Raw genomic sequence first — 25,055 nt, 5'->3', positions numbered from 1 at the left:
AACTTCTAAAATGATTGAAATCCCACTTTGAGCAGATTCTGCACCGTCAATAATTTAGACAGAACACACCCCTGTTACTTAGCAACCAGGTGGCCTCTGTTATTTTATTAACTAATCATCATCACCAACTCTATAAAATCAGGAGTGTTGACATCTTGCTGGTCTTGGACATACAGGTTTGGGTGAGCGTCAGGCCAAGGTGGAGAGACACTGTGGCCGTTTCCAAACAATATGAAGTTCATCATTCTACAGTGAGACAGATGAAAGGGAAAAAGACTCAAGACAGCCAGTTCACCCACTTTTCTGCACCCTGAGGGACTTAGGCATGTTTAGAGACATTGGAAAAAAACCAAAGAGCTCCAGCTGGCCTTAGTCAGCACTTTAAATGTTCAGGTTCAGGACAGCCGAGTCACAAAAAGACCAAACATGCAGGGCTTGTTTACCAGGGCTGACAATAAAAAGCAACTTTAAAAAAAAAAAAAAATTAACATGACTAATCATGAATGAATCACAAGATTTGTGGAAGAAAATCCCTTGAGATGTTTGGGCCCAATACATAGAAAACCAAAGTCAGCATATCAGCAGAAACCCCCCATAGCTGTCCACTACGGTGGTGGTAAGGCGACGATTTCCAGTTCAAGGAGATCGGCATCTTGTTGCCATTTGTCCTTTTGTGAAGCAAATTTGCCTCTGTGCTAGTTTTCCTGTGTCTTTGTGAATACCTCTGTGATGAGCTAAAAGTGTTGACAAAGAATGAAGAACACAGCGAACCGTGCCTGATCCACCCTGGGAGGAAGTCAGAGGCTAAACAGCCTTCTGGGCCACTGTGAGGGCCACGAAATATCCAACCTGCTCTTAGACTTCAGCTTCAATTCTATAAATGATATTCTATTGTAATATTGTGTTGAAACTGACGTGTTGCTTTCTGTAAAGTTTACATTTATGCTGCTTTGAAACGTTAAGAACAAACCCAGGAGCCTGCGTGTTAACATGATGGGACGCTCTGTGTTCTGTTGTCCAGGCCATCGGAAACGCAAAGACGACCCGCAACGACAACAGCAGCCGCTTTGGCAAGTACATCGAGATCGGCTTTGACAATCGGTACCGCATCATCGGGGCCAACATGAGGACATATCTGCTGGAGAAGTCCAGAGTGGTTTTCCAGGTGAGGGCACGAATGCACAGTCACAGTCTCAGGGCAGAAACTCACGTTGTGTCAAGTTGAACATGTGATTTATCACGTCATCTCCTTACCGTCGGGTTTTACCTCTTCAGCATTCAAGGTGGTTTTCCTTTTGAGTTGAATTAATTTGTGACAGAAAAACCCCTGAGAAACCGACCTTGAATAGATGCAGCATATGTCATTGAGGAGGAGGAGGGATGCTTTTATTTGTAAAAGTTAGGAATCTGAAACAATGAAAAATGCTCTAAGGTAGTTCGGAAAGGATTCAAATAAACTTTTTCACATGTTCTCACTTTAAAACCTCAGACTAGAACCCATTATGTTGGGATTTTATGTGGTGGACCATCATAAAGTAGAACATAACTTATGAATTTAAAGGAAAATGAAACATGGCTTTCAAAACACCTCCCTTAAAGGGCCGGTGCAGAGTATTGTATGTCCACTCACCAAAGCCGTCTAAATCCCACCCAGAACCTTGTTCAAGACTGGAAAATGCAATACCGTGCAATGCTGGTCATGATCAAACCCGTGATTCTACGAAATATTGACTCTGTGCGCTGAATGTAAATGCAAAGCTCTCAGATTTTTATTGATGGCAAATCGAAAACACTCTCATTTTCTTTCTACTTCAGAATTATGCACTATTTAGTGCCGGCCTATTGCATAAAATCCCAAATACATTCTGGTATGTGACCAAAAAGGGATCAAACATGATAAAGTTTAAATGAGATACTTCTGCAGAGGGCACCGTGTAGCCCAGTAGCTCAGAACTGATATTAGTTCAGAGGACTGGCATGTCAGTATAATGAGTGTCGCATGAAGAAATAAATCTATCACGCCTGTCACTTCATGTAGGAAAACAAACTAAGGTCTACCTGACTGAGCTGTGTAATGGCACTGGAGATATTCCAAGACAGCGATGCTTGGATTGGTCGAGATCAGGCTGTGAAAGAAATCATTTTTACTCATAAAATTAATGCAGCTTTGGTCTGCCGTGCTTTTCCTCCTCTTGGAGTGTCTGGTTTGTTCAGGGTTATTGTCCAACCACAGCTTAGACATATTTCCTGTTGCTGTTAGGTAACTTTTAGATCACATTAAAGCACGTGTTCAGCAGGTTATGTTAGCTTGCTGCTAGATCCAGGAAGGCAGCTTGTCAGTAAAGAACAAAGATGTTTTCCTTCTGAGCAGAAACACTGCGCTGCCGTGGTCGGCGCTGTTGAGGAATGAGGATGTTGCCAGCTGAGGCCGTCACTTTTCCTTCTCCGTGTCTACATAGCTGGCTTCAGGAACTCATTTCTTGGGGCGTGTGTTTGAATTCTGCGCTTGGGTGTTTTCTCCACTGATGGCGGTCACAGACTTCATATTTTGAAGTCGTCAGGTGGGGTTGTGAGTTTGTAACTGCAGGCTGACGTATGCGATGATTTTGCTGGATTTTAATGTGCAGCACTGATTTTCATTTAAAATGGATGCACTCTATAACATGTCAGGAATTCTGTTACGACATAGGGTCGGATGCGCTGGTTCCAGTTCCTGTAAGTTCAATTCAATTAAATTTTATTTATATAGCGCCAATTCATGAAACATGTCATCTCAAGGCACTTTACAAAGTCAAATTTAATCATATTATACAGATTGGTCAAAAAAGTCCTATATAAGGGAACCAGTTGATTGCATCAAAGTCTCGACAAGCAGCATTCACTCCTCCTGGAGAAGCGTAGAGCCACAGGGAGAGTCGTCTGCATTGTCCATGGCTTTGCAGCAATCCCTCACACTGAGCAAGCATGAAGCGACAGTGGAAAGAAAAACCACCCATTAGCGGGAAGGAATGTGTTTGTGTGCCCTGGAGCAAAGGGCTGATTCCAGGCATTCCAGTTTTAAAACTGTCAAGTCATGCATTAGTGATGCAAATGCTTAAATCGTGGTTAGACATATAGGTATGAAATGATTTTATTTTATGTTGCTCTTGTTTTTCTCTTATCTTCATGTAGCTCATGTGTTCTCTGGTTTTTATGTTATTTGTCCTTCCTGCTGTACTTCAGGCGGACGAGGAGAGGAATTATCATATCTTCTATCAACTCTGTGCATCAGCTAATCAGCCTGAGTTCAAGAATCTGAGACTAAGTAAGTTACGTGTGCTTCTACGGTCAAAAGCTTGGACTCACCTTTATCATTTAATGGCTTTTCCCCATTTTATTGACTTTCTACTGTGCAAATGTGCAGTGAAGACATCAAATATATAGAAATACGTATCAAACACAAAATTGTGAAATACCTTAAAGCATCTTGTATACTTTAGCTTTTCCTAAATTCCTTTTTTTTTACGGTATTGTTTTTTTTAGCAAACCATTCGGGAAATTTTTAATGGTTTTCAAGGAAATGTTTTTCTTGCACAAAATATTAGATGTCTTGGCATTTCCCCCTCATAGAGTAATAGCTGGAGTATAACAGTCTGATATTAGAGCTTTGATTTTAAGTAGAAAACTAAAATACTTATAGGATGGATAAAATCTGGTTTGTACTGTTTTAAAAAAAAAGCTATGATGATATTTTCCCCCACCCCATGCTTGAATAGATCACTAACTAAAACAGCACACCACTTCATCATGTTTTCTGTCAAGTCAGACGTGTCCACTAATGTCCTGCTGTACCAACTCACTCACTGACTCAGTGGTTGAACAGGCTCCCATAGCGAACCTGCACCTGCTCATCCTCATTTTAGACACACACACACGCACAGGCACACACTTCTGGCATCATCATTTACTGCCACTTAGTTGGCATTGGCTCGCTCACTCTCACATGCATGCACGCACACACAGACGCACACACACAGACGCACACACACAGACGCACACACAGATCCTTGTTATACAAACTGAGGACTGTGCCTTGACTTCCATGCTTTTCAACCCTTTCTATGGCCTTACTCTGACTCTAAACCTAACCATTGGGGTTATATATCTAACCCTACCTAAACCTTAGCCCATAAAAAGGTCCTCACTTTACATCAAAGTCCTCACTTTACTAGTAAAATGAGCAGAAGAAAATTCTCACTCAGCAGCAAATACATGCACACACACACACACACACACACACACACACACACACACACACACACACACACACACACACACACACACACACACACACACATAGAGTCACAGCTGCTGTCTTTTCCTCTCCTGCTGACTTCCTGGCTCTGTTAATGGAGTGGTTGTCACAGTTGCATCAGTGCCTCTTGTTGCCAGGCAACAGGCCATACCCTGATTAAGTGTTAAATGTGTGTAAAAGAGCTTGATTGTGGGAAAGGGGACAGTATCATCACCCTCACACAGAAGTGCTTTTGATTCTATTTGTCTTACAAAAACTCAACCTATCATGTGGTGGATGTTCTGGGATTTAATGTGCTCTGGACAGATTTGAGCATTTTATAAAATTTAGTGACGCGCCACTCAGAATTTTCTGGCTGATTTTTGATGTCCAGTTCTCATAAAGCTTTGATCTGCTAACGCCGATGTAGTCGACTCTTAATTCTCTGTAAAAACTGTAATATAAGAAGGTATGGTAACAGAATGGAGAATCTTTCGTGTATATTTTCTTTTACTATCAGAGTTCATTAGGTGTAATTTAAGCAGAGGCGACGTCACACTGCATGTGTGAGAGAGCCGTCGCTGTTAAACAGGGTTTAATGAATATTTTAATACAAGACAAAAAGATTACTTCATGTTTTCTGGTTTACTAAAGAAACTAACTATTCTTCGCTCGGCAACAACGTCCACACCAAAGAGTTTAGAGCTCGGTATGACTTGTTTGCACTTAGGTAAAATCAATGTATGGGTTCAATGACTGCTCAAAAACTGGATGTTTGAGTTCTCAACTAGACAGCTAGCCGACCAAACTGAAGGTCCTCCAATTCCAATCACCAGCAAAGTATCAGAGCATCTCTAATCCAAACGAGGGACATTTGGTCAAGACCTAACTAATATCTGTGTGAAGGGAGAAAGAGGTATACGTGTGTTTTAGTGTTTTCCTCAATTTAATCTAGAACAGAGGTCTGCAGCCTGCGGCTCCAGAGCCATCCGCTGTAGCTCTTAATAACCTTGGGCAAAAATAATAAAGAATCGAGTAACTTCTCAAAATGTCAATTCAATTAAGTTTATTTATATAGTGACAATTCTCAATACATGTCATCTCAAGGGACTTTACAAAGTCAGTTCAATCAAATCATACAGACAGATTGGTTAAAAGGTTTTCTATAAGGAAACCCAGCAGATTGCATCAAGTCATTGACTTGCAGCATTCACTCCTCTTGAGTGAGCATATAGTGACAGTGGACAACCACCTGCAATGTGTCTTTGACTTTGTAGCAATCCCTTATATGGAGCATGCATGTAGCGACAGTGGAGAGGAAAACTCCCCTTTAACAGGGAGGAAAACCTCCAGCAGAACCAGAACCAGTATGAATGGTCATCTGCCTCGACCGACTGGGGGTTAGAGAAGACAGAGCAGAGACACAAAAACAGCACAGAAGCACTAATCCACAAGTTCTTTCCATGTAAGAGAGAAGTAGCCTTTCTCTCCCCAATGAAGCCTTCAGTGGCTTCATCGAGGAGAGAAAGGCTCTCTCCTAGAGAAAGGAAACACAGCTAAGCAGAAAAACTCTGAGCCAGTTTTCAAATCTGTAGGATGAACAACAGCACATACGGTTAGTCGCAGTAAAAGGCCAACCGATAGCTATGTCTAGGAGAGAAACAGGATTAACCACTGAAAGATCGGGCCAATAAGGAGAACACGAAGTTGTTAACAGGAGTAGCTCAGCCGGTCTGCCCCCCAGTATGGTGTCACAGCTAAGCAGAATGCCAGGCCACGTTTAGCTACTCTGAAGAGAAAAAACTGAGAGCATATCATGTTAAAAGTCTAAATAACAGCAAATGATGCAAAAGCGGAGAGTAGTAGGAGAATGTAGCAGAATGAGAAAAATAGGCCCTGATGTCCTTCAGTAGCCTAAGCCTATAGCAGTAAAACTATAAAGGTAGCTTAGAGTAACATGAGCCACTCTGACTATAAGCTTTGTCAAAAAGGAAAGTTTTAAGATTAGTCTTAAAAGTAGACAGGGTGTCTGCCTCATGGACCAAAACTGGGAGTTGGTTCCACAGGAGAGGAGCCTGATAGCTAAAGGATCTGCCTCCCATTCTACTTTTAGAGACTCTAGGAACCACCAGCAGACCTGCAGTCTGAGAGCGAAGTGCTCTGTTAGGAACATACGGGGTAATCAGAGCTCTGATATATGATGGAGCTTGATTATTAAGGGCTTTATACGTGAGAAGAAGAACTTTAAATTCTATTCTTGATTTACCAGGAAGCCAATGAAGGGAAGCTAAAATTGGAGAAATATGATCCCTCTTGTTGATTTTCATCAGAACTCTTGCTGCAGCATTTTGGATCAGCTGAACTTTGAACTTTGAACTGCATTTTGTGGACTTCCTGATAGTAAAGAATTACAATAGTCCAGCCTTGAAGTAACAAATGCATGGACCAGTTTTTCAGCATCACTCCCTGGACAGGAGGACCACTTTCTACAGAGGGACAATAGAGAGAACAGGATTCTCGCCAGCACATTTTAGAGTAAAGAGGCATTGCGCTGAAAATGGTCAAAATTATTTAGAAAATGAGCCTAATGTTCTCCCCTCCACACCCACCCCCCATAAGAATAATGTTTCTGGCCTCTGATCTATAACTTTAAAAACAAAATCTGTGACTCATATCTTTAGTTTTTACGTGTCCGTATCCAGTCTGTGTTGTTGCTGTGCTTACTTGCGAGGTTAGCCTGAGCACAGACTTTAGGCTCGCCAGCCCTTGGTGTTTGTCGCACTGTTTGCTTATTCTCTTAAATATAACTAAGTTCCATTTAGCGCATGCTGGACAACGGTAAACTAAAACACCTACAAATGATCCGTCTCTCTCCTCCCAGGCAGCGCCAATGACTTCCTCTACACCAGGCAGGGCCGCAGTCCTGTTATCGAAGGCATAGACGACGCCAAAGAGCTGCGCACCACTCGCCACGCCTTCACACTTCTGGGTAAAAACGCCCACTGATGTCTTTAATCCTGTGTTTTAGTTTTCAGATTGCGCCACTGACTGCTGGAATTGCCAGAGCCGGCACACACCATGTATTTGATTAGCCTGTTTGCCTTCCTCTGTGTTTTTCTGCAGGTATAAATGAATCCTATCAGGTTGGCTTGTTCCAGGTTTTGGCTGCTATTCTTCACCTGGGAAACGTGGAGATCAAAGACAGGGACTCAGACAGCAGCCTCATTCCTGTGAGGATGCAGTTTTTGTTTATCAGCATTAGAAATATGGCTCCTAGAATTTGGTTTCTGGATTTATAGATAAACGCGACGTAATAGTCTCGTCACAATAAAAAGAAAATCTGATAATTTTTCTATAACAGATGAAAAAAATGCAGCTGCTAGGGTTTTTGTTTTTCTTTGAGTTGCTCCCGTGTTCAGAAAACGATCCTTTCTGCTTTAGCCCAACAATCGGCACCTGACTGCGTTCTGCGAGCTGGTGGGCGTGACCTATCAGGACATGTCCCAGTGGCTGTGCCACAGGAAGCTGAAGACGGCCACAGAGACTTACATCAAGCCCCTCCCTCGACTTCAGGCCACCAACGCTCGTGATGCTCTGTCCAAACATATCTATGCCAAGCTGTTCAACTGGATTGTGGAACACGTGAACAAGGCTCTCATCACCAATGTCAAGCAGCACTCTTTCATCGGCGTCCTCGACATCTATGGGTAAGTATGAGCAGCAGCTAACGGCTAGTTATTGGATCGGCGTGCAGAGGGACAGTGAAGAGATAGAAAGATCAAAATGATCAGACAGTCATGTTACATAAAACCAATGTTGCCTCATCCTCCACATCTGCTGTCTCCTACATGGCCTGTGGCAAACTGGACTCTATGTGGCTTTTATTTAGCAATAGTTTCTTCTTCTCCTTCTTCCATGAAGGCCATGTTTCTTTTAATTGCCTAATACCTGTAGTCCCAGCTTAGTTGTTGAGCTCTGCAGCTCCTCCCTTTACTGTGTCTCTGATGAATCCTCTCCTTGCTCAGCGTTTTGCTCATTGAAGCAACTTGCATTCAGACATTCGGATCAACCCCTTAAGCGTCGCCCCCAGAGTGCCGAAAACGCCTAAACAGCATAAAGGCATGGTGTCTTTGTAACACTTTAGATTTCTTAATTGAGCAGAACAGTTTGTTGCACTGGAAACCAGTTTTTTAGTTATTGAAGTTGTTCTCATTCTTAAATATGTTTTGCTGTCATGCAGCTCCAGACTGATTCAAGGAGGTACTAGCTGAAAAAAATAAGGGATACAAAAGAAAAGTCTTTTCCATGACAGGTTCAATTTTGAAGTCAGGAGCATTAAAAAAAGACTATTCTAGACTTTTTTTTTACTGTTGTATGTCCATGTGTTCTCTAAGAGTTATCCAAATGCAGACAAACTGTGCCAAAATGGAGCACTGCATAAAGGGAACAAAAAGTAAGTAAATTTTTCTTTAAATGAGTATTTGTCCTTGATTTGAGCAAGTAAATTAGAATGAATGCCGATGAAATGAGTATTTTGACCCCTAAAATAAGATAATGAGATATACTGCATTTTTAGTAAGATGATGGAGATGAGTTGTTCCTATTTAAAGTGCAAAATCTTATTCCTTTGGCAGATCATCTGTTTTACCTGTTCGCATTAAAGGCAAATACACTCTTTTCAAGAAAATGATACTTTTAGTTCCCTTTTTGCAGTGAGGTGCCAACTTCAAAAGGCTGCAACTCCTCTTTACTTCTACATAAAGACATCAATATGTCGTCAGGAAATGGCAAAAATATCACAGTGATTAAAAAGAACGTGCGTGATTTACCTTTTTTCTCTTCGTCTGTAGGAATTGTAGAGTTATAGAGCAAGTCCAGCGTAATGCGCTGCTTTATCTCTGATCGTTTGGCTCTTTAGGTTTGAAACATTTGAAATCAACAGCTTTGAGCAGTTCTGCATCAACTACGCCAACGAAAAACTCCAGCAACAGTTCAACATGGTGAGCTGCATGGTTCTTCCCCTCTGATCTGCCCACATTAATAACTGACAAAGGTTTTTATTATTTTTAGTTTTATTTTGGAAGTACTAAACTTTCTTTAATGTCTGTGTATTTTGTGTGAGCACAGCATGTGTTCAAGCTGGAGCAGGAGGAGTACATGAAGGAGCAGATCCCCTGGACTTTGATCGACTTCTACGACAATCAGCCCTGCATCAACCTCATAGAGGCTAAGATGGGCATCCTGGACCTGCTGGACGAAGAGTGCAAGGTACAGAGTCAGAGCAGGAGACATCTAACAGCCTTCATAAGACGCCAGGAGACGATTTGAAGGCTTTTGTGGACAAGTTGTCAGAGTTTGATACTAATAAACCAAAAATTGGCAACGCGAACATCGTAAAGTATACAGGCCATGTGTTGTTGTTTTTTTTTTTTAAATCTTGTGCCTTTCTCTCTACTTTTCTCCATAAATACATTGTTGCACTGTCTGCAATATGTAATACCTATTCATGCAGTAGGTGGAATGAAAAGTTCATGTTTGACGTAAACAAGCAGAAAAAGGTCAGACTGAGTCCTGTCATTGTGCTGATGGCTCAAGTTTGTACCATTTGCCTCTTGGGCAAATACTTAAACGTGCCATCTTATCTCTGTGTGTCCTTCAATCCCTGCGAGGCCATTTAACAGACTGTTGACGTTTTAGGAGGGTTCACAGTTCGCAGTGATAACGCTACAGCAGACTTATTTCTTTTGAGAAACTGCATGGTATTAAATGCTGAGACATTTTTCTGAATTATCTGTGAACAGTTATCTATTCTTTGTTTTCTTGGTCGTTTCTTCTGTTTTCTTCAGATGCCAAAAGGTTCTGATGATTCATGGGCTCAGAAGCTGTACAACACCCACCTAAAGACCTGTTCCCTGTTTGAGAAGCCGCGCATGTCCAACCGCGCCTTCATCATCCAACATTTTGCTGATAAGGTGAGCTGGTCAAATATGTAGCTTTTCCCCCTATTTCACAGTTTTAATCCTTACTTTAAATTCAAGTGGTGTTCTGTATAAATCTCGCCATAGCAGGAAATGGCTTCAAGTATGTGATGTTTATCAAATAAATTGGCTAGAATGACTGTGTGGGGTTTGTAGGGAAGTGACGGCAAGAGCCTTTCTTGTTTTTAGTAAGTGGAGAGACACTTTGTTGGTGTTACTGGTAAAGATGTTAAAAGATAACAAATACATTTAAAATAAATATAACTGTAACACAATCTCAGTAGGATTTTTTAAATGTAACTTTTAAATCTCCAGTGGCACAGTCCACAGGAAACCGTGGATTGTGAATTAGAACTTCCTAGAAGTTCTGATCAACTTGAAATAAAGATAAAATAATGCTGTAGGTAGATTTAGTTTAAAGGTTGCGTTAGAGGTGCCTATAATTGTGCTACGGTGATTCTATTGTTAACATTTGTTTCCTAAAATGGATTTCTTTCCCCAGTAAATGAAAATGCTCTAACAAAACCGAAGGTGCTAGTGCAGTGAAAAAGGCCTTAATTTTAAGGCCTTTCTTATTTATTACAGGGGTGTTACATATTTGTACGCATCTGTTAATAAAGATGGATGAACAGGTGAAGGACCTAATGAGACTTCTCTGTGATCTCCTGGGTTACTGTCAGTCGCCACCTTGGAAACTGTTTAAATCATCCATTTGATGTTGATACATTTAAAACAAAATGCAAATTAGGACATTGAGACATGCATGAGAAACCTCCACTGCTGTATCTCTGTGTTTCTTGTTGAGCAGGTAGAGTACCAGTGTGAGGGTTTCCTGGAGAAGAACAAGGACACAGTAAACGAAGAACAGATCAATGTGCTGAAGGCCAGCAAGGTGAGACGCGCTGCACCGCCACGACGATTCATCCTGGTAAAAACTGGCCGTGCAAACAGTCCTGAATCCAGTTGGATCAGGAAAAACGTAAATAAGAAATGAAATTCAGGAAAATAATAGGAAGGCTGCCACTTCTTCAGGCCGCCTGTTCAGGACAAGCTGTGAGAACTGTGACCACAGATGTCAGCTGAAGGACCTGGGGAAACGGCTCCCTCTACTGGTCATGTGAGGCAGTTGAATAGAATCAGTGCAAAATCATATTTTCTGCAGTCGTGTAGATTTTATATCCTAAACCCAACCCTGGCTGTTTCACAGGCTCATGTAATCTGTCCAGGACAAAGAACAACAAAATAAAATAAAGACTAAAGAGGCAAAACCACATTTTCAAGTGAGCACCGTTTAAATCATTTTACAGCAGCTTGATAGGGCTGCTGTCTGTGAATAATTTAACAGTCAGCTCTTAGGATGGTTTGATTTCTTATCTTCAGCTGTCATGTTTTTTTGTATTTATAAATCAAGCCTACAAGCCACACATTATATTCTCTTACGTTAATGATCTACATTAGCTTGCAATAAATACCTTCATACCTTCAAATACCTCCTAATGTTCCCAAACACACACACACACACACTTGAAGCAATTAGGATTAAGGAGTAATTCACTTTTTAGTGTTCTGCAGAGCCCTCCTAATCATTATCTGTGTGAGATTCAAAACCGTAGTCAGAGTTTTACAACAAAGTGAAGAACCTGTTTTTAAAAAGACAACATATGTTCAAGCAAGCTTGATGCTGTTTGAATGTCTTTATCTGAATCACTTTATTTCTTAAACTTGAACCTCAACAATACAGACAGATTATCCAAAATAAATGGATACACGATGAGCCACTAAATACTCATTCTAAGGGATGGTTCTCATATGATGTCACATTTGCCCGGAGACAGCCAGGGTTTCCCAGATCGTCGGACTAGCTGATTACAAATGCTAATACTAATCATTTGGTAGATGTCGACGTCCCAGGAGCTTAATTTCAACCTGCTTTGATGGAGAAACACAGCATAGAACAAACTGAAACGTTGCTTTAAATGTAGCTCAAAATGAGCAGAAAGAAAGCAGTATTAGTAGAAAGGCAGCAGAGGCTGTCCTCTCCTCTCGCAAAACTGATCAAACGCGAGGAAGAAACCTGCTGGATCCGCGTAGAATTACAGCTGATACTAAGAAAAAATATCTATATGTTATTACTGGTTATTACTGATTATGCCTGCTGTGTTCCACGGTCATCATGATGCTGTTCTCTAATGTTCTCCAGCAGATCTCCAGGGTCTTAACAGATAGCCGCTTTTACAGTGAGATTAAATTACACTAAGAGGACTGTATTGAGTAATTTAGGGACTTCTTAAGGTAATTGGTGGCACAGGATTTTATTTAGGGCTAAGTACTAATGCATACCTCACTCTTCAGGTTTTTAATACATTGTTTTAAAGCTAATGTAATTTTCTCTCCACCATTTCACAGTTATCCACCACTTTGTGTTGGTCATTATATCCCAATAAATCACGTTGAAGTTTGGGGTTGTAGTATAAGAAAATATGAAGATGTTTAAAGGGTAGAAATACTTTAGCAGGGCCTTGTAAACCATTGCAGAAGCCCAGATCGTCCAGCATGTGCAGCTACATTAAAGTCTGATCTGCTGAAGTTTAACAACAAAGTCTCTAAAGTGTTATGCATCCAAATACAGTTTGAATCACATTTTTTTTATATATATAAAACAACTGATTTTACTCGTGCCCTTCTTAAGCAAAGTAAATTCCAGATTTATGCTAATCCGTTGTGACGCTGTAAGTACGGAGGTCAGATTCTGGAAAGGTATGTGAGCTCCTCCTGACACCTGCACAGAGCCGCTGGACACAAAGAGGTCTGCAACCCTACTCACGTCTGCTCACACGTCCCATCAATGTGTCGCTGCATTTCAGCCGTTTCCTCCATGATGTGATTTAGGAACTTTATCAGAACAGATTGTGACAAAAATACACAGCTATGTTTGCCAGCTTCCTGCTAGAGAACAGTTTACTGAATAATTGACACGTGGGCTGTAGTTGATCCAAATAAGAGATCTAAAAAAAAGAATTTTTCACCGACTTTAGACCTGAATGTTTCACTGAAAGTCTGTGTTAACATAAAAAAAGTCAAATTTCCATCCATTCATTGCCCCCCCCCCCCCCTTTTTAATTTTAATTAAGATGTCTTTTCTTTTGAACAGGGTGATCATATTTTTTTTAGCTTTTTGGGTTGTTGACATGTGGTTTTCCTTTTTACCTTTTTACCTTTAATGCCATGTGTTTCTTTGTAACTGTGTCCATCTCTTGTCCATGTACGTGTGGTTGTGTCCTCATCATGGCCACCTCCCCCCCCCCGCCATCAGAAGGTAAACAGAAGCGGTCTGAGAGCGCCGGTGCGCCCGTAGCTCTTCACTCGGCTTTTCGCCTTCCTTCCTTCCCCGTCTCTCTTTGTGGCACCGAGTTATTCCGCTCTAACATCACTGAGGAGACTGAAGTTGTGTGTGTTGGTGTGCGCCTTTTGTTTGCTGCATGGGGGTGGGAGCAACAGCGGCACTGCAGGGGGACAAGCGAGGATTCATCTGCACAGTAAGGGACAAAGGAAGGAGGGCATTTTTATCTTTTCAGAGAGAAGCTGAGAGCGAGCAGCTGCCGTAGGCATTGTGGCTTCCCCTGCTTAATGATGCCGCTTAGAGAAGCAGCATGGCTCTGAACTCAGCCGGCGACGTGAAGCTGCGCTCATAACACGCCACCTTCATCATATAACCTCGCCGTTATATGGGACGTGACTGACAGTGTTTAGGCGCTAACACTATGGCAGGACTGTGCCATACGGTCATGTATGATCTCCGCATACATGACCGAACATTAACGTTTTCACCTTTTTTTGTTGTTTCCCTTTTAACATCTGATTTTCAGTGAGTTTCTCTAAAACTTATTAATGGCTCACGTAGCATCTACTCACCTATCTGAAATTATAATGCTGATACCGATTAACCATCACATCTGCGTCTTATAAAAGAGTAACAAACATTTCTGTTGGATTCAATGAAATTAAAAAGTCAAAATGAACATTAGGGATTTTAAGGTGCAAGCCACATTGTTGTTATTGATTTGTGCGCCTGTGTGCGATGCTTAACAAGATCCACATAGCATGGCTGGAAGATCTCATAGTTTAACGTCACATTAGTGGTGAAAATACGGAACCTGGCAATGATGAAGCTAGACCGTCTCATGGTGTCACTTGCAGCTCTTAACTGTAACCGGGCTGCTGTTTCCAGTTCAACCTGCTGGTGGAGCTGTTCCATGACGAGGAGAAGGCGACCACCCCCACCGGTCAGGTGGCCGGCACCGGGGGCCGCACCCGGCTCAGCATCAAACCAGACAAGGGCCGGGACACGAGCAGCAAGGAGCACAAGAAGACCGTGGGCTGTCAGGTGGGTCCACCTACAGGGCCATCAAATGAGTCGGACTAGGGCTGGGCGACACGGAGCAGATAGAACATCTCTGAATGTCAATATAAGATACTTCTGTCAATATGTTTTTATTTTCACAAAGTAAAATAAACTGAAGTATAAAAACGGACTGTGTACCACACCAGATCCACTGATTTGCACATTTGCACATTGTATCGTATCCTGCAAAATTGCTGCTGCACCTTAACCGGAAACGTACTGCAAAACTGTGTACAATGCAACTGTCTACTCTTAAATCACTGCTGCACCTTAATGCATATTTGTCTACATTTGGTTTACATTGTTTACATTTCAACTGCCTACTGTTCACTGCTGCACTTTATCCGGAAGTAAATTGAAATTTATCCTGTAAGTGACTGCGATTGATCACTGCACTTTATCCTGTACTGTAATTCACTGCAAGGTATCCTGTAGAGTTACTGCAATATTTCTGAGCTGTGTGAAAACGAAATTTCGTTCTGTATGCACTCTGTGTATACAAAATGACAATAAAGAAAGTATAAGTCTAAATCTAAGTCTAATTATAAAAAAGGTGTCTCTGAGTCAAAACTTTCTCCCAAATGTCTCACAGGCACATTTTTAACAAACAGCTGTAGATAAATATGAGAAACAGCGGGAAATAACCTACTGGAATACTTAATAGTATAATTATAATACAACATAGACCATCTTGATATGAACAATATAGTCTCATCTTATCTCCTTTTATAAATCTCGATGTTTTTAAAATCTCAATATATTGCCCAGTCCAAGGTCAGCGTCATATAAAGATAGATACCCATCGGATAACATATGAAACTAATGAGGAGGTTGCTGGTTCTCTCTTGTAGTTCCGTAACTCTCTCCAAATGCTGATGGAGACTTTGAACGCCACCACTCCACATTACGTCCGCTGTATCAAACCCAATGACTTCAAGCAGGCCTTCTCGTGAGTCTCCTCTCTCTGTCTGTATCTTCTCTTTACTACTTTGTTAAAAATCAGTAAATTCAGCATTAGGTTGTACCCCTTTATGAATAATGTGGGCCAGTCATCCTCCTGGTCTTGGTGAGCCTACAGATAAACCTGCTGACTGTGGTTATGTGTTGCTGGCAGGTTTGATCCCAAGCGAGCAGTGCAGCAGCTGAGAGCTTGTGGCGTCCTGGAAACCATCCGCATCTCTGCTGCCGGCTTCCCGTCCAGGTACTGAAACAGATTAGCAATAAATAATGGTTTCAGATTCCTGATCAGATTCAGTGTTAATAACAAAACTCAACGTATTTATGGGTAAACTGAAAGTGAACTACATCCAAGAGTTTTACTGTGAAATAAAGCTTATTTATTTTCTCAGGCTTAGCACGCAGAGCCATCTCTTCCTCTATATCACTGGTAACGTAATAACAGAGCAAAATCCTCCAGGTTATTATTGGACACATGTATCTGTCTAAAAATAATTGCGTCATCTTTGCACTCTTCAACATATAGAAGACATTATATTTATTAATAAATGTTAATTTAAATTGAAGAACTTCATATTTGAGGTGACGGGTCTCATTTTAACTGTCAGATAAACTCAGTTATACATTTTTAGAGACTACATAGGATCCTTTCTTTGTTAGTTATTTATACCACCCACCAGAGGCGACATCACACTGTGTGAGAGAGGTGAGTCTATTACACAACCTGTCATTAAACTGGATTTACTTTAGGACAATGAAAACATGATCACTGAGGTGAAATTCTAAACTCTCTTCCACATTCTGTATCAGTGATTAGCATTTTTAGCACAGTTAGCATCAGAGGATGCAGGCTCTGTGTATTTGCTGTAGCGTTACTAGACCCATAACAATAACTGTGTGATGCCTGTGTAAATTCTCAGTTATCCAGCTCTTTGCAATAGCAGGCAGGTTTCTGCTCAGTTCTTTCTGAAAACGTTTCAACCCCTATCTAGGAGTCTTTGTCAATTCTGGTGGCTTGCACATGAGCAACCTGCAGTTGGAGCGCTGCTCTTTTTCAGGCCATGGAGGCCCGTCCTCTTAAGAGCACGCTAAGTCAGATGCCATGTTTTATAACTGTGAGATTTCCAATATTTCCACATCCAGCATGTTTCACTACACACAGAGGCTGAACGCTGGAAAGGACAAAGCACCTGTACTGCAATCTGTTAAGCTTTCCTGTTCATTGCTAAAGTCTCAATTCCTTTTGTCTGTAAAAGCTGTCAACACCTCACTGATAATGAAAAAGACCTTTGGTCTTATCATTCTGTAAGGATGCCCTCACCAAAGAGTGTTGTTAGCATAATCTGTGCTTATGTGTGGTATTTATAGCTATTAGCCAAAACATTGGCTTTGTAGTTTATGGCTGGCCAATCAGCCATCATGGTTGCTCCGGTACAACTCTGAGCCCATTTCTCAGTATGTCACAGAAATTATGATGTTGAGCTGACTCTACATGAAAGGAGTGCTCAGTTCTATGTGTGCGGGTGTGTGTTTTGTCAGATGGACGTACCAGGAGTTCTTCAGCCGTTACCGAGTGCTGATGAAGCAGAAGGATGTGCTCCCTGACAAGAAGCTGACCTGCAAGAACGTTCTGGAGAAATTAGTACAGGTCAGACAGACTTCCTGTTCTTCTCTGCAAAAAAGGAGCTACACATAAGTAACATTTGCTTGAAATGAGTGTATTTGTCCTCGATTTGAGAAGGTGAATAGGATGATCTGCCAATGGAATGAGTATTCTGACCCCTAAAAAAAGATAATTAGATATACTGCACTTGAAATAGGATGATGGAGATGAATTGTTCCTATAAGTGCAAAAATCTTATTCCATTGACAGATCATTTAAATTGGCCTGCTTAAATCAAGGACAAATACGCTCATTTCAAGAATCCTACTTACATTTAGTTCCCTTTTCGCAGTGAATCTCAAGCAAATCCTTTTACGGCAACAATCAATGTGTTCTTTTTGTTTTTGTCATCTCACAAACTGCAAGTGTCCTCTTTTCCTTCCTTCTGTCTGCTCCTCAGGACCAGGATAAGTATCAGTTTGGGAAGACTAAAATCTTCTTCAGGGCCGGCCAGGTGGCCTATCTGGAAAAACTGAGAGCGGACAAGCTGCGCGTCGCCTGCATCCGCATCCAGAAGACCATACGCAGCTGGTTGGCCCGCAAGAAGTACCTGCGCCAGCGCAGCGCCGCCATCACCATCCAGAGGTTCACCAGAGGTTACCAGGCCCGCTGGTGGGTGAACCGTCATGGCATTCGCTTCTTGTTTTCTGGGTGCTGTCTTGGCTGCTTTGGCCAACGGTGTTGGGGGTGTGGTTGCCTTGCAGCGTCACGTCACATTTACTGAAAAGGGAGATTTTGATCTAGCTGCATGGTTAAATGTAAAAACTTAACGCCACAACAAATTAAGCAACAAATTAGATGTGACACAGCAGTTATTAAAAGAGAAAAATGGGTAGAGCAAAGACTCTGGGTCAGTTCACCTGCACTGCAAAAAGGAGCAAAAAATAAGTGGAATTTTCTTGAAATGGGTGTATTTGTCCTTGAGTTGAACAGATAAAAAATCTTATCTGCCAGTAAAATAAGATGATCTCCATCTTATTTCAAGTATACTGCACTTAAAATAAGATGGAGATGAATTGTTTGTTAGTTATTTAAGGGCAAGAAATCTTATTCCATTTGCAGATGAGATTATTTATCTGCTCAATCAAGGACAGATACACTCATTTCAAGATAATTTCTTTTTACAGAGTGTCAAACAATTTGTACCCACTGGCTGCCATGTCTTCCCCATATAGTACAAATCATTTTGGAGCCTTATGCTTGAACCATTAGGGATCTGCTTATTTTTCTGTTCTTCACTAGTTTTTTTCATGGATTATGGGGATAAATAATAACTAAAACCCTTTACTTGTGAAACATGTGAATTATGACTCCTGAACAACCCACAATATTTCTGATCACCTTTCTGCTGGTCCATCATAATTATTGAATGAATGCGTTCCAGTTAACAACACAGGTGTAAAATGTTCTCCTGGTCGGCATGAAGAGACGCATGGCTGATCTGATCTGAAACCTGAAGAAGTCGGCTGCAAAAATTGTGAAGGGGCAAAATGATAATCCGCCATGATAAACCACAATGACGACAAAGCCATGAAAAATTTTAATTAAAAGAAAATGAATTTGTATGTGGCAAAAACAGGCACTGAATATCAAATTGGCTATAATTGAAGTTTGCCAGAGAAGAGGTACAAACGCCAACCCCAGCAGCCCCTAGTGGTACACTCTAAGCAGCGCAGGAGCGGAAAAAATACAGATATAGTTACAAAAGATCTTCCTTCATAACTCTGTTACTCCAAATGTATAATTTTTGATGCAAATATTTTTCAGACCTCTACCTCTTCAACAAAGTCAGTATTTCTCTGAACCCTCATGCAGAAAACATGAGAGAAATGCATTTCTTGGTCTAACTTATCAATTACAATACAAAGAAAAATTGAAAGCCTGACCTTTTATTTTATTTTTATTAAAGTCAGCAAAAAGGTTTTCTTTTTATAAAAATGTGCAGTTTCCTAATAATTACCTCTATCAGGCTTTAAATGCAGTTTCTCAGTATTTAAACAGGAGGTTCTCACAGTAGATGTAAGGACAAGTTGAAAGTAAATCCTTCTGCTCCTGGACAGCTTGGCGAAGTTCATGCGTCGCACTCAGGCGGCCACCATCATCCAGAAGTACCAGAGGATGTGTGTGGAAAGGAAGCGCTACAGACAGAAGCAGGCTGCCGCTCTGGCCGTGCAGACCATCCTCAGAGCTTACATGGCCCGGCAGAAGTACCAGGCGGTGAGACCACACCACACAATAGATCTGTGCACGATAAAGTCCACAAGCCCAAAAGCTGCGTCTCTCCACACGTTCCTTCATACCCTGCATCATTTCTCCTGGTTGAACGTCTCTCCCGCTCCGCGGTCGTGTGTCTGCAGCTGCTGCGGGAGCATAAGGCCATCATCATCCAGAAGCACGTGCGCGGCTGGTTGGCCCGCTGCTGGTACAAGCGCTGCCTCGAGGCCATCGTCTACCTGCAGTGCTGCATCCGCAGGATGAGAGCCAAGCGAGAGCTGAAGAAGCTGAAGATCGAGGCTCGCTCGGTGGAGCACTTCAAGAAGCTTAACAAAGGCATGGAGAACAAAATCATGCAGCTGCAGAGAAAGATCGACGAGCAGGTGACTCCCTGACCCTCTGAGCCGCTTCCTGTTTGATCCGTTTTCGCCTTTTTCTGTCACTTCAACAGTTTTCAAAATGATTTATTCCTCCTGCGCCCGTAGCATAAGGACAACCGGTTGGTCAGCGAGAGATTAGTCTCTCTGGAGAGCTCGTACGCAGCAGAGAGCGAGCGCATGCGCAGCGAGCTGAGCCGGCTGCGCGGGGTGGAGGAGGACGCCAAGAACAAAACCAGCCAGGTGTCGTCTCTGCTGGAGGAGCTGGAGAGGCTGAAGAAGGAGCTGAGCGTCACCCAGCAGGAGAAGAAGACCATCGAGGACTGGGCACAGAAGTACAGGAGCGAAATGGAGACGGTAAGGCAGGCAAATGCCGAAGCAGTCCGTAGCGGGTCTCCTGATCATCCGTCCGTTTGTTTTCAACTTTAGAATTCAGGGTTTATATTTAGCATCTGCTTCCTGAGACTGTCTTTGATAAAAATCCTATAAATAGAAACATGAGGTGGTGACTTAGCTTTGCTTTGTTCCCCAGTTTTATTTCCACCTGACTCCTTAAATGGGCATTAGAGCAAAATGTTCTTTATGCTGACTAGGAAGCAGGAGGAAGCAGGGGGGAAAGGGCCCATGGTGGGCTCACCGGGCAATGTTGCTCCAGGGCAGGTGAGCGCAGGATAGCGTTGCTGAGGTAGCCGCTGTGTTAGAGCCCCGTTATTTTGCTGTTTTCACGTAGATCAACAATCCCTGTAGAGACTGAGATGAGTAGGTCGACTTTCCTAAACCTGGAAATGCTGCAAATAAGTTACGCTTTGTATACGTGTTTGGAGACATTGTTCTACTTTTAAATTTTGTAAATATCCTTAAAATAGAGACGCACCAATTAATCAGGCCTTTTCTGGCCGGAACTGGTTTCTGGTTTTCTCTAATGGCTTTGAATAGTAAAAAATCCCAATTTACGCATTAAAGCATTTATCAGGTTTTTTGTTGTAGGGGACATAATGGCTGACGAGGTGTCCGTTATCAGAAATGAATGGGCGACGTGGATGTGTGAACCGGTTGCTCCCACAAAGTTCATTTCTGATAGTGGACACCTTGGAGGGCATTATCCCGCTTATACCATGGTCACTTACAAAATAAATAAATATTAAATCTATTAGTAATAATTTAAAAAATCAGATGTTTTTCCCAAGCAGCTGATGAGCGAATTATTTAAAATCTCGTTGTTGTGCGTTGCCAAAGTAACCAGTGTGTTGGTGTTACCAGCTAATGTTTGAGCCAGCGCAATATTTTCGACCAATCAGGCTATTGGACCTGAACTTTTCTGTAGGTGTCCTACATCACTTTTTAAGGGACACCCTGCAGCCAATCAGATTTGAGTATTCACCCAGACCACGGTATAATCAACAATAGGTGCACCTCTAGTTTGGAGCGAGCATCCTTCGAGCCTTCGGTTAGTCGATCTTCTAAAAGGGGGCGGTAGGTGTAAAACAGATTCTCTTTTTGTGTAGATGGTGTCCGAGCTGAAGGATCAGAACGGACTGCTGAAGAAAGAGAAGGACGACCTGAACAGGATGATTCAAGAACAGAGTCGGCAGATGACCGGTGCGTTTCCCCTGCTGCAACCTTACGGCTGGAGCTTCAGCAGAAAGGGATTCTGTCATCGATCAGCACCATTGTTTTGTCTAAGACGTGTCCTCTGTGTGTCGTCCTGTCAGAGAAAATGGCTCGTGCGATAGCGCAGGAGACTCAGCAGCTGGAGACGGACCTGAACGAGGAGCGCTCTCGCTACCAGAATCTGCTGACAGAACACCTTCGCCTGGAGGAGAAATACGACGACCTGAAGGAGGAGTTGGCCCACTCCTCGGTGAGGAACACGCTCCTCAACCAAACAAACACTTCTACTTTACTATTTTTAAACAGAATGCCCCCTCATTACATGCTTACTATTAATGGGGAAACCCTTTGATATCTAATTATTTTCTGTCCAGCAGCAAAAGGGAAAATTAAGGGATAAAAAACTATTAAATTGGTTATTTAGAGATGTTGTGTTACAAGACTGTCATAAAACACAATTTGATTCAGTTCAGTTCAATTTTCAATTCAGTTTTATTTATATAGCACCAATACATGTCATCTTAAGGCACTTTCCAAAGTCAAATTTAATCAGATTATACAGATTGGTCAAAAGGTCTCCTCTCTAAGGAAACCCAGTAGATTGTATCAAGTCTCTGACAAGCAGCAATCACTCCTCCTGAAAGAGTGTAGAGCCACAGGGAGAGTCGTCTGCATTGTCCATGGCTTTGCAGCAATCTCTCATACTGAGCAAGCATGAAGCGACAGTGGAGAAAAAAACTCCCCTTTAACGGGAAGGAAAACCTCCAACAGAACCAGGCTCAGTATGAACGGTCATCTGCTTCCAATCTGCTCCATTTCTTTCTTTTATATCCCTGAAAAATACCAAAGTGAACATTAAAAGCTGAACAGCAGCTTATTTAAAAAAGAAACTATTTTTAAATCAGGTTGATCTGTAGGAGGGCGTTTTTGAGAACCAGACCTTTTCTGTAGTCCTTCCTTTCTCCACGTTTCCTTCAAAGTACACACCGCACAATGTTCTGCCACAAAGAACCAAAAGATGTCAGAAACCTAGAACTATTGCTTAAAACCCAGTAAGGTATCAAACCTTCTAGACCAGTTTCAATTTGTTCAGCAATAGATTAGCACCTAAGAGGCTGCTTTAATCTTCAGACAAAGAGGTATTTTTTCTCTGCATTTGTTTCTGTTGAATCAAACAATCACGTTTTGTTGTGTCGGCAGAACGTCTCCAAACCCGGCCACCGGAGAACAGACTCCACCCACAGCAGCAACGAATCAGAGTACACGTACAATTCAGAGTACGCCGACACGGAAGAAGGTTCCCGTGCCCGCGAGGTGAGGCCTTCATCAATAACTTAGAATTATTAAAGGAAAGAAAAGAGATTTCTGCTTATGGCCCAACATGTTTGGCATGTGGTGTTTATGGCTTTTGTTTAAACCTGTTACTGTTCCATATGTTTATCCCACAGGACGTGACACGGGGAATGGATACTTCACTGACTCTAAAGCTGCAGAAACGTGTTACAGAGCTGGAGCAGGAGAAGCAGTCGCTGCGCAACGAACTGGAAAACAAAGAGGACCAGTTCCAGCGGGCTAGAGCCAGGGTACTTTTAATCAAAGATGTGCTGTTGGGTTCATTTGTCTCCCTTCTGTGTTTCCGGAGCATCTGATAGGTTAGAGATGAGCTGATTCAGGAGTTTAGTTCAAAATGTAAAACTCAGATGTGTATCCATTACGGACAGAGTAATAGATCTTTTATTTTTGATGATTTTGGCTTACGACTTCGTAATAACTTCAAATTCTTGGAGTGTTATAAGAGCACTTCAGAAAAAAGAAGCAGGAATGTTGTGCTACGGCCACGCTAAGGCCTACGCTGTCATGAACCCCTCTGAATTGACAGCTGACTGTAACAGATGTTGAAATCTGCCACAAGGTTGAGAAACAAAAGGTAATTGCTACAGAAGCTGAGTGTTCACAGAGAGCTCTATCTAAACCAGGGGTGTCAAAGTCATTTTGGTTTAAGGGCCGCATTCAGCTTAATCTGATCTCGAGAGGGCCACACGAGTTAACTCATTGCAAGATTAAATAGAACTAATAAATGTGGACTTGTTCATTTTTATATTAAGTTAATTTCACTTTTACACAATATATTATGAATAACCTCAGCGTTTTTAAGAAAAGTATGTGCAATTTCAACAATACTTTTATTCAGTTAAACATTTACTTAAGTGCATTATGCATAAGAACTGATCACAGTGATTGTACAATGTTGAAAAACATTTATTCACATTTTTTGGAACTTAAAAACACTGTTCTGCATGACAAAATACATCAAACAGATAAAAATTAAGAAATGATTTGAATTTTTCCACACCTGAAGTTTAATCTGCTAATTAAAACGCAGCGCCCCTCGTGGACAATATAGGAACTGCATATTTTCAATTGAACAAAGTACATGTTTTTTTCAATAATTTGTTTTATCATTCTCTTCCTATTATCTTGTCCACTTGTGAAAGTCAATCTGGCAATGTGGCATCTTATTGCCACATTGCCACATTGCAATGTGGCATCTTATTGCCACATTGCCAGACAGGACACTGGAAAAAAAAAAAAGATTTTTTGTTTGACACCCCTGATCTAAACATATTGATGAAAGTTAAGTGGAAGGACAAACTGAGGTTGAAAACGTTGCTCTTATTGAATGAATGAAGAAAAAGTCTTGTTTTCGGTGCTGTCTTAATGCAATGAAATGCTTTCTGTGTTTGTATCTATGTTGACCTTGGATTGCCTGATCAGCTGCGTTAGAGTCCAACACGTTCCTTCATCTCAGTGTTTTTTCCTTTGGGTTTCAGGACGATGCTCAGTTTAGAAAGGCTCGTGGAGCGGAGCTGGAGTACGAGTCTCTGAAGGTAAGCAGGGAATGCCGGCACTAAGCACAGCAAATGGTTTGGACTACTTATTCCACTCAGCATCTCCACGAGCCGCTCCTGGCACTAACCTCTCTGAACTCTCCGCCCTCGCAGCGTCAGGAGCTGGAGTCGGAGAACAAGAAGCTGAGACACGACCTGGCCGAGATGAGGCAAAGCCTGCTGGGCGACGCGGCCACGGGGGCCGGGGCGCCGGGCTCGCCAGCCTACAAGGTGCTCCTGGACCAGCTCAACGCTTCCTGCGAGGAGCTGGAGGTCCGCAAGGAGGAGGTGCTGATCCTGCGCTCCCAGCTGGTCAGCCAAAAGGAAGCCGTGCACCACAAGGTGAGCAGAAAAGGCCGTCTCACTTCTGAGATGCCGTCGCTTTGCAGCTGCTCTTAACTACGTAGCCGGATGTGGGTGGATGATGCCGTCGCTGTCTTTCATCCACCTGCTTACATCCGCGCGTTGCCTCACCCCATTGCGTTCTCTGTCGTTAGAAACCTCTTCCTGATCTCGTGACATTTCCATGATTTTTGTGTCAAATGGAAAGAGCACATGTCCCTCGTCTGGGAAAAGTCAAACGACGGCCTTAAACGTCTGATCATTTGCTGCCTGTGTTGCTTAGTTTCACTGTCCCAGCTGTGTGTCTAACTCTCTGTCTCCACCTTCTCTCCACCATTCATGCTTTTCCT

At 42.1% G+C, this 25,055-nt stretch overlaps 1 protein-coding gene across 11 annotated transcripts in view; it reads left to right on the top strand.

The window, feature by feature from the left end:
* myo5aa (myosin VAa) overlaps window positions 1-25,055 on the top strand; it is a 66,088-nt gene that overhangs the window by 25,367 nt on the left and 15,666 nt on the right. For 8 of the 11 annotated variants that reach the window (XM_021309668.2, XM_021309669.2, XM_021309666.2 and 5 more), the window contains exons 6-29: window positions 1,022-1,165; window positions 3,223-3,304; window positions 7,155-7,262; window positions 7,397-7,503; window positions 7,715-7,980; window positions 9,192-9,273; window positions 9,401-9,541; window positions 10,120-10,245; window positions 11,060-11,143; window positions 13,565-13,567; window positions 14,480-14,635; window positions 15,505-15,602; window positions 15,768-15,854; window positions 17,150-17,258; window positions 17,674-17,885; window positions 19,334-19,490; window positions 19,631-19,870; window positions 19,973-20,221; window positions 21,370-21,463; window positions 21,577-21,725; window positions 22,676-22,789; window positions 22,924-23,058; window positions 24,307-24,363; window positions 24,478-24,705. In XM_021309668.2, the coding sequence (XP_021165343.2) occupies window positions 1,022-1,165; window positions 3,223-3,304; window positions 7,155-7,262; window positions 7,397-7,503; window positions 7,715-7,980; window positions 9,192-9,273; window positions 9,401-9,541; window positions 10,120-10,245; window positions 11,060-11,143; window positions 13,565-13,567; window positions 14,480-14,635; window positions 15,505-15,602; window positions 15,768-15,854; window positions 17,150-17,258; window positions 17,674-17,885; window positions 19,334-19,490; window positions 19,631-19,870; window positions 19,973-20,221; window positions 21,370-21,463; window positions 21,577-21,725; window positions 22,676-22,789; window positions 22,924-23,058; window positions 24,307-24,363; window positions 24,478-24,705 (3,228 nt within the window). The remainder of the gene's footprint in view (window positions 1-1,021; window positions 1,166-3,222; window positions 3,305-7,154; window positions 7,263-7,396; window positions 7,504-7,714; window positions 7,981-9,191; window positions 9,274-9,400; window positions 9,542-10,119; window positions 10,246-11,059; window positions 11,144-13,564; window positions 13,568-14,479; window positions 14,636-15,504; window positions 15,603-15,767; window positions 15,855-17,149; window positions 17,259-17,673; window positions 17,886-19,333; window positions 19,491-19,630; window positions 19,871-19,972; window positions 20,222-21,369; window positions 21,464-21,576; window positions 21,726-22,675; window positions 22,790-22,923; window positions 23,059-24,306; window positions 24,364-24,477; window positions 24,706-25,055) is intronic. The other 3 variants (XM_021309678.2, XM_021309667.2, XM_021309676.2) reach the window with 1 other exon arrangement.

This window comes from Fundulus heteroclitus, chromosome 4 (genome assembly GCF_011125445.2).
Source record: "Fundulus heteroclitus isolate FHET01 chromosome 4, MU-UCD_Fhet_4.1, whole genome shotgun sequence".
Classification (NCBI taxonomy): Eukaryota; Metazoa; Chordata; class Actinopteri; order Cyprinodontiformes; family Fundulidae; genus Fundulus; species Fundulus heteroclitus.
This window is presented reverse-complemented; position numbering and strand designations above follow the sequence as displayed.